The 8,751-nt window shown below is 40.0% G+C and overlaps 1 protein-coding gene across 1 annotated transcript; it reads right to left on the bottom strand.

Moving 5' to 3' along the window:
- Window positions 1–956: 956 nt before the first annotated feature.
- On the bottom strand, window positions 957–7,928 carry slc52a3-2b (solute carrier family 52 member 3-2b). The gene is made up of 4 exons (XM_008297778.1): window positions 7,824–7,928; window positions 2,881–3,952; window positions 2,560–2,683; window positions 957–1,760 (listed from the first exon to the last, which is right to left on the bottom strand). Exons 2-4 carry the CDS (start codon window positions 3,903–3,905, stop codon window positions 1,548–1,550), a joined length of 1,362 nt encoding a protein of 453 aa, XP_008296000.1. The 5' UTR covers window positions 3,906–3,952; window positions 7,824–7,928; the 3' UTR covers window positions 957–1,547.
- Window positions 7,929–8,751: the final 823 nt, after the last annotated feature.

Raw genomic sequence — 8,751 nt, 5'->3', positions numbered from 1 at the left:
CCCACCTCTCACCCAATGTCAGCTGAGACTTGCAGAGACATTGCTCTTTGCAGCCCTCTACAGAATAAAACACATAAATAAACAAAGAAAAAGATGTGAAAGCTAACTCAAAACATGTAGTGGTGCTTTAATACTGGATATGAGAGTGCTGATTTCAACTTCTTTCTTTCCTTTAGCAAACTGCCTGTATGTATACATATATATACAGTATATATAGACTGAAAAATGAAATGCCCTCATTTTAGTATGTTCACCTTGAAGACACAACAGAAAACAATTAAGACAGCTTCAGATTATTTGTATCTCTGCCAGTGTCTATTAATACCTCTGCCCTGGTGCAGTTTGCCCTATGTATTCTCCCCCATGCCTAAAGTAGGAACTAAACTCAACACCAACGGAGTAAAAATAGGGCTACCGTAATTTCCAGACTAGTGAGCGCACCTGAATATATGTCGCACCCACTAACTTTAAAAAGAAAAAAAAAGTTCATATATAGGTCGCCTTTGTCTAAAAGCCGCAGGTGTCCACGTTGTAACATGAGATATTTACACAGAAAGATGTTACACAGAAAGATTTTTTTAAACTTTTAATTAAATACGAACCGGCAACATACACAAATACGTACCGTGAATGCTTTTTTTCACGGACAATGCCTGTAACGGCTGATTAAAAAAAAAAAAGATGCTGTAGCCTACCAGGAAAAGTCATTGATCGCTATCTTCATCTTCCTCCTGCGCACTAAAACCACTAAAGTCTTCTTCTTCAGCGTCGGAATTAAACAGCCTCAGAATTCCTTCGTCACACAATGTCACTTCCAAATTTGTAAAAATTTTAAAAATCCATAAATGAGCTGCTTCATTGTTTATGTCGCAGTGTTCAAAACGTGTGAAAAAAGTAGCAGCTTATAGTCCGGAAATTACGGTATATGTTGGATGATTTGCAACACAATACATGTATGTGTAGGCAACAATAAAACAAACATTTTATTTGGTATTGTTGAACAGTTTCTCCACTACAGCAACATATACAGTACAAAGCAAGGTATGCTGTTTAAACAACCTTGTACACAAAGAAAGCACAAGTCTTTGTTTTGTATAGAATTAAGGCACATTTTAAAGCCAGAAGTACCATTAGTCCTTATAAAAGCAAAATCAATCAATTATCGTTTCACAATATGTTAAAAGTTCAAGTAAAATGTCATTGAGCTCTGAATTGATAAGGAACTGTAACATATTCAGTGCTAAAAATACTATTTCGTTTTGGTCTTTTGTGGTCTGAGACATTGTCAGGATGTACAGATGTATTTTCAGCTTTGTGTGGAGCCTACGCCATAGATCAATAAATACAGCAATCTGTATAAAGCATAAATATTAAAAACAAAACAAAAAAACAAGGGCTGGTACTGTGGTAGATGATTACATTAAACTTCTCAGAAAACAAGCTGGTGTGTGTAAAACTCACGACTGCAAGAAGATCAGTGCGACTAAAACAATGTAACTTATATTTGAGTTTCGTACAGCAGTGTTTAACTTAAACAGATTTACCGTCTATGTTGGACACTTAGTGTTGCAAGCATCACCTGACTTAAAAAGTCCGTAGACACTGACCAGTGGGAACATAGAAATAGCACCGAGCATGGAGCCCAACTGCACTACAGCTCCGCACCACACCAGGGCGCTGTGGCCCTCGTCCCTCAGAATCACTCCAATGATGACCTTCACATAGGAAAGGGACAGGACAAAGAGGATCCAGGCCAGCACCTGCACCAGAGAAGAGGTCAGTTTTGTGCATGAAATGACATTCTGTCCCTGGGTACAGAAATAAATAAGACTGCAAAGTGTCCTGGTCTGACTTCTACATGTTAGACGACTCAGCAACTTCCAGTTCTAGCCGATATAAAGTGGTTGGAACAAGAAGCTTTCACACTAAATCACTTCATCGGGTAGTTCAATCTCTCAGGCTGGTACTGCCATTTAATACCTTCTTATTTAAACAATGTTTTTACCTCTTTAGTAGTACTTTTTGAATGCCACTCATTGTTTTATTCTGTGTTCTATTTTTAATTTTTTTAATGTCTGAAAACATTTTTTTTGTTTACTGTTTAGTAATTTATATTAAACTAACACCCAGTACAAAAACATTTACACATAACCTAAAAGATATTCATAACTACCTCTCTGTCTCTCGCTGCTCTGTGCAACACTATGCACGTAAAACTGAAACCAAGAAAAAGCTTTCGTGAGAGCATGCGAGTCCCTTGACTTTCATAGCAGTTACATTGCAGCATATTGTCTGAATCAAGTCAGACAAAACTAAGTTGACTTGACTTGATTCTAAAACCTGCCAATCACACCACACTCCCAAATCAGAACTCATACAAGCACTAAGTGAGTTCGACAAGTGGTTGGTACAGTCATTCTTTTACAAGGTGCAGTACCATTTACAAGATAAAGCCCAACCTAAACAAACAAACAAAAAATATTTCTATGTAGAACTATATACATATACCAGACAGAGGAAGAAAAAAAAAAAAAAAAACTTTAAAAGAAAGAGTCTTACTATGACTACAGTTCCAGAAGTACTGTAGACCAGCAAAGGACAGGGACTGAGAGCAGCCATAGCCATGATGTAGGCTCCAAATCCAGTCCCAAATGTGGTCAAAAAACCCATGAACACAAGAGACCTGGAAACAAAGTTCAATGCATGGTTTAGAATGGAGCATTTCATGTTTATGTCAAAAAACACACACAGTTGGTAGTTTAGTACTATTAGTGACCTGCAATAATTCCAACTGAATGTATTATGTGTCATGCCATTTTTGACGCACAAGAATGCATGACTGTTTCATCAAATAATCACTGAGATGTTTCTATTTCTCACCTTATTGGCACAAACATGGCGATGAAGCAGGCCACAGGGTTAGCAACAGCAGCCATGGTGGCAGCTAGATGGTAGGCCTTGTTCCCGTAAGGCAGACACGAGTAGGACTGCACTGAGGGCAGGACTGCGTTGGTCAGAGCGTTGACCCAAGCCAGTACAACAAAGATGAACATCACCTCCAAGCTGCTGTATGTCCCCCTCCCGAAAGAGCTCCTGGGTTCTCTTCTGGCAGCCTCCAGGGGACTGATCATTGGCTTCTGCTCTGGTGTCTGGGCATGCAGGGACAACCCTTGTTCTCTCTTCTCACGCTCCAAATCCCCACCAAAGTACCGGTCATTGTTTCTTTCCCGAGCGACTGCTGGGTGGTGGTTGAGTAGAATGAAGGCTATCAGGCACACAACCATCATGGCACTGAGGAACACGAAGAAGACCTGGGCAGAGAATTTAGCCGGCTGGTAGATGGCTTCTAGCTTTCCACTGTCAACCAAATTGTCATCTGTTTTGTTCCCAGTCAAAGTGGCATTCTGACAGTGGACGACGCCAACACCTTGAATCAGAGCCACCAGTGCGGGCACCAGACCACTGAGGCCTTCACCTGCAAAATAGGTGGTGAGATATTGTGGACGCAGCCTCATCATGAAAGGAAGGAAGGTAACTGATGAGGTGCAGTCCACCACAGAAAGCAGGAAGCTTAACATCAACAGGGCCACACTGTGCAAAGAGCCCGCTACCGTCACCGTGTGCTTCCAGAAGAAAGCCAGCAGGAATGTAGCAACGATACCCAACCCTACAATGCAGTAGATGACCGGCCGCTCGTCCAGCGCCCCAGGGCGGAAGCGGTGCATCAGGGTGATGAATAGCGGACCGATGTTGGCCATTTGGATGAGGACTGTGAGGTAGGAGGGCAGGTACCAACCCTCTGGGATCTCAGGTACGATAAGGGGCAGCTCAACCCACATCCCGTTGATGGCCACCCAGGAGCCCATCCCGAAGAGGCACGCCAGCACATGAGTCAGCAGCGACATAATGGAGGCAGCAATGAGGTAAAGCAGGAAATGTAGATGTACACAATCTGAAACATATTAACATAAGAAAGTTTAGTTAGTAAAATGTAAAGGATCACAGTTTATACTGATTTATATAGCTCTGGTTAGATCAACATTGTGATCAGTGTTTGCTTTGGTACCTGAGACTTTCTGTTTTATCCAGCTCTAGTGCAATGTCTGTCTTTCCTGTGTTATTGCTTTGTCATGCACCAGTTATCAGAAAATAATTTGATAAGATAATGTATTCAATTCTTTATGTGTGTTCTGTTTAATAGGTGTGACTATACAGTCTATGGTTCCATATGGTTCCAAAAAAAATAAAAAAAAATAAAAAGTGAGCTTTTACAAGATTGAATTTCCCTTCTGGGATAAATAAAGTATTTTCATTTCATTTCATATCCCAGGGACAGTATTTTAATTATCAAAAAAATGGTAACATTTGAAGAAATTACTTCAAAGCTAAAACAGTGGCTAAAGCAGCTTCAACTCAAAAACAGAATTACTGGGCTTAAAGAATATGCTGTTGAAGCATCTTGAACATAAAGGGTCAGCAGTAATATTCACAGTGCTGTGAGGGTATTTACAGTGATGCAGCAACTGTGACATGACAGTAGTAACATGCTGATGTTTCTCACATTCACCATGTGTAACATTTACTTATTGGCACAGTTTTCAGCTATGGCATCAGTTTTGCAGGTATTTGATCATAAGCTTTAAGTTTTTAATAGGTTTTTAAGTTGTGATAATTCATGCTGAGGGTAACATAAATTTCTGTACTGCATATCATAGCAATCAGTTCACTATTCAGTGAGACATAGACATGTGAAAAAGTAAGTACATGGACTCTTTGAAATTATGTCTACAGGCAAAGGCAACATACTTGGATGCACACTTGGAATTTTTTCTTTTTCAATCATTTGTTCAACAAAAAATCTCAATAGACATAATATTTGTGCCTAAGATGTTAACTTTGTCCCCTTTAGTATAAATAATTTCTTGTAGGTGTTTTGCAACTTGACTGTAATATAAGCTTGCTTTACTGGCAGGCTTTACTGTTTCACATCATGGCCAGGGTACTACAGATGAAAACTAGCCTTCTGGCTAATTCTGGCTTTTTTAACCATGTGTAATCATGTGTTTTGTGAAATTGCGCTGTCCCCTTTTAAATAAACTAATCTAATCTTAAATTTATTGAACATTCTTCTGTGCAGAATTCCTTCAGTAGCAAGTTAAGTGGTTTTCTTGCATGCACCGCCTGTTTTAAATCTCACCGCAACATTTCAGTGAGACTCAGTTATTGGTTATCACAAGAGTTTTCCGTAACCCTCTATTTCTATTTTTGAGACCTTCTTTGTGGATTTGTTCATATGTTTCGGATCATTATCCTGTTGAAAGGTCTACATGTGGTTCAGCTTCATCTTTTGGGCAGATGCCCTCATGCTATCTTCACACACTCTTAAATACAATGCAGAAAATTTAGCTGAATGAATTTTTAGGAATCTATGACTCCAGTCTCTGAGACAGCAAAGCAACCCCAAACCATAACGTTTCCATCTCAAAGTTTCAGTATGAATATCTCCTTAAAAGCTACCCTTGTTTGCCAGTAAATATCTCTACTGTTACTGTGGCCAAACAACTCCGTCTTTCACTCATCTTTCGATGGCAAACTTTTGCTGGCATACTTCCTATGCAGGTCAAATTTGTGCAATGTCTTTCTGATTGAAAATGTGTCCACTTTGACATCAGCAGCTGAATCCTGTGAAAATGAAAATAAATGATGGGTTTTTGGATCCATTTGATCTTGCATTAAATGGTCAGCTCTTGGGCAGAATTTGCTGGGGCGACCAAGCCTGGACAAACTGGAGTGGCTTTAATCCCTTGTCAGACTCAAAGGCATTTGGAACCTTTTTTTTTTCTGAAGGCCAAATAGTGTTTTTGAGATTTTGGCATGACGATACCACACACTTCAATAGCAAACACAACAGCAGACTGTAGATGTCAGCCAGGTTCCTTGTGTCAGTGTCAAAAGACGTTTTAGTCATTGGCACCTAATTTGTTATTCCTGCTCCTAATTTTATGAATTTGAAGGTCTGATAAATGTACTTAATTGTTTATATAACTGATTTGTTTTGTTGTTGTTGTTGCTGTTTCATTTTTAACTCTATTCAGGACTTTTGGGGTTTTTTGGAACCAGGGCCATTTGGTTTAGGTGACAGGTATTGTTTTTTTGTTTTTTTTTTGAATATTTATTTATTTTTAAATATAAAAAGAGGTACATTTGTCATCCATTTGGATTAACAACTGCATCCACAATCTGCAATTAGCAAGTCAAGTGCAGCGAAGGAAGATAAGGAGACTTTTACAAGAAAGTACCGGATGTTTGTCCACAAGAAGTGGTGCATGGACTTCATTTATATGTAAAGGTAAGACCACAACAACTTTCTTTTTTTCTTTTAAATGAAATGTGCATTGTGGGCTACAGTTTGTGTGTATAAAGAATGCAGATATGAAACATAACCCACAAACTGTTGCCAATCAAATGGCGACTGAGCGACTCTGTAGAGTGCATATATTTGTAAATCTGATTCTGATGAAGTCAGGGCCTCACCAGCCATGAACCTCACCGCACGTCACTGAGTTTAAGTATACCATCTGTGTTAATGAGGACTGTTTCAAAAAGGATCAAATGTTTCCTTGTCCAGATATGTCAGAGAAGCTAATAATTTCAGTGTGAAATACAAAGAAGTTGCAAATGAAATTGGGGATTCCCTTCGTCCTTTATGCTGTGCTGTGGGGGGACTTTGCTGGCATGCTTTTCCCCTACTACAGTAAAGTCAATGCAAATCATTACAAAGTTATTACCATTATCCTATGATGAAACATTTCTATTCTGATGGGAGTGGTCTCTTTCAGGGTGACAATGTCCCCATCCATGGTGTACGAGATGTCATTGAATGGTTTGATGAGTATGAAAATGATATAATTCATAAGCTATGGCCAGATCTCAATGCAGTTCAACATCTACTGGGCTGACATGCTAGACAGTGCTCTCCAGCACCATCACTAAAACACCAAATGAGGGAATGTCTTTTGGAAGAGTGTTGTTACAGAGTTTTTATCGCATCAATTTATCGGCGTGCGCTAAAGTGTAAAGAAAGCATGGCTTGATTGAATGTTGCTTAAATGTAAAAGCATGCACCCTCGTGAGTGGGTTTGACCTCCTGAGTCTCCCCCTTTCTCTCCCTCCTTTTCCATCCTTCTCACATGTGCTGTCTGGCAGTGGATACCCGACCTTTCACACACTGACACACTGCTCCCACAAAAAGCACCATGCGCTTATGACATAAACAAAAACATTACAAGGAAATAATTGTTAAGCAATGTCATAACACCACAGCCACAATTTAAAATAAGTTAAAAAAGGATCCTCTGTTGATGTTCAAAGGGGCATTGTCAAGCCAACTTTTCAGTGGCATTAAGACTTTCTACATGACAGGAAAACATTAATTCCAAAGCTTTAGTTGTAGTCTGGTGATGAATGAGATTTACTTAATGTAGAAGAAAAAATATACATCAAAATACTATAAGCATCTTGTATTAACGTTATGAAAACAGAACCAGTCATGTGAGTCAGTAATGTTGAGAAACAAGGAAGAATTACTGACTCTGATGTCCGGTTACCGGCCTGAAAGGGCCTGGTCCTCAGGAGCTACAATCTACAACAGCCTTGGGATCATGTTGTCCCTTTTCATAACAAGGGAAGCAGATGGAGTACAGCACAGAGCAGATGGACTGAATGACTTGAGGGTTTTAGCACAACCCGGCAGTTCAGCTAACCTTACTTCCTTTATACATCAATTCAATGCTGTTATAAGGTACCAGAATCCATCATCTTACCTCTTTGATAACACTCCTGTGACCTCTCTCCTTTAAAAAACCTTCACTCCATTGTGGCCTCAGCTTTTTTTCTGTTACATCTGCTGCATGTGTGTGTGTGTATGCCCTCCCCCCTACTTTCCTTCACACACACACACAGGCTTATCTTCTACTTCCGTGTCTGTGCTGCACTTGACAGGGCAGGAACTGCACAGGCGCACATGCCCTCTACCGCCATGACACTCCCATCGTCACTCCACTGAAGGGTGGTTTCAAAATCCACCAGCCATGTGCTCGCCCTGTATTTCTGGGAGCTCAGCAATAGGACAAAAGAGAGGGAAGGGGGCGGTCACAGCAGGAATAACTCCTCCTGTTCCTTTTTCCTTCCACCAATCAGCGTACTACATTATGGTCTGCCCTGCTTTAAACAGGCAGGCAGCAGAGGGAGTGAGAAGAGCGAAGCAGCTTTTGGCTTCACACTCAGTAGAGTTATATGTTATATCTAGTAAATACCACACAGCTGGAGTTTCCCTCTGCTCCTCTGCCCATGCCCCTTTTTATTTCTCAGTTTCACTGTGCCAGCAGTTATTTGAATCTAACCAGCTTGTATAGTGTGTAGGTTTGCATCAGTTTCATAATTACAGATGGTGTGAATACATTTACACAACTGACAAAACCAGCTCGTCAAGCACAACCTGTAAAACATGACATCGCACTTTAGGTTACCAGTTTCAGTCAGCTTTAAGGGAGGAACTTTAATGGCTGCTTTTTCGATCCAAATATACCAGATGGGTGACTCAGTGCCTTCCTTTTCAGTGAGACACATCTGACATAAAGTCATTAAGTGAAATGCTAGAAATAACTCGGAGGTGTTCTAAAAATTTAAAGCGAATTAAAAGATTGTGACGTAAGAATGTGCAATAATTAGCAGTTCTGCTTAGAAAGATGG

This window comes from Stegastes partitus, unplaced genomic scaffold, assembly GCF_000690725.1.
Source record: "Stegastes partitus isolate 25-593 unplaced genomic scaffold, Stegastes_partitus-1.0.2 Scaffold1247, whole genome shotgun sequence".
In the NCBI taxonomy this organism is placed as follows: Eukaryota; Metazoa; Chordata; class Actinopteri; family Pomacentridae; genus Stegastes; species Stegastes partitus.
The sequence above is the reverse complement of the archived record's forward strand: the minus strand, read 5'-3'. Positions and strand labels throughout refer to the sequence as shown.

Excerpts from the sequence above, each read along its gene's own strand:
- slc52a3-2b (XM_008297778.1), bottom strand. The coding sequence starts at position 3,905 with ATGTCGCTGCTGACTCATGTGCTGGCGTGCCTCTTCGGGATGGGCTCC. Across the intron at positions 2,684-2,880 it reads GCCATGTTTGTGCCAATAAG|GTCTCTTGTGTTCATGGGTT; the intron begins GTGAGAAATAGA and ends CTTTGTTTCCAG. Across the intron at positions 1,761-2,559 it reads CTTCTGGAACTGTAGTCATA|GTGCTGGCCTGGATCCTCTT; the intron begins GTAAGACTCTTT and ends TCTCTGGTGCAG.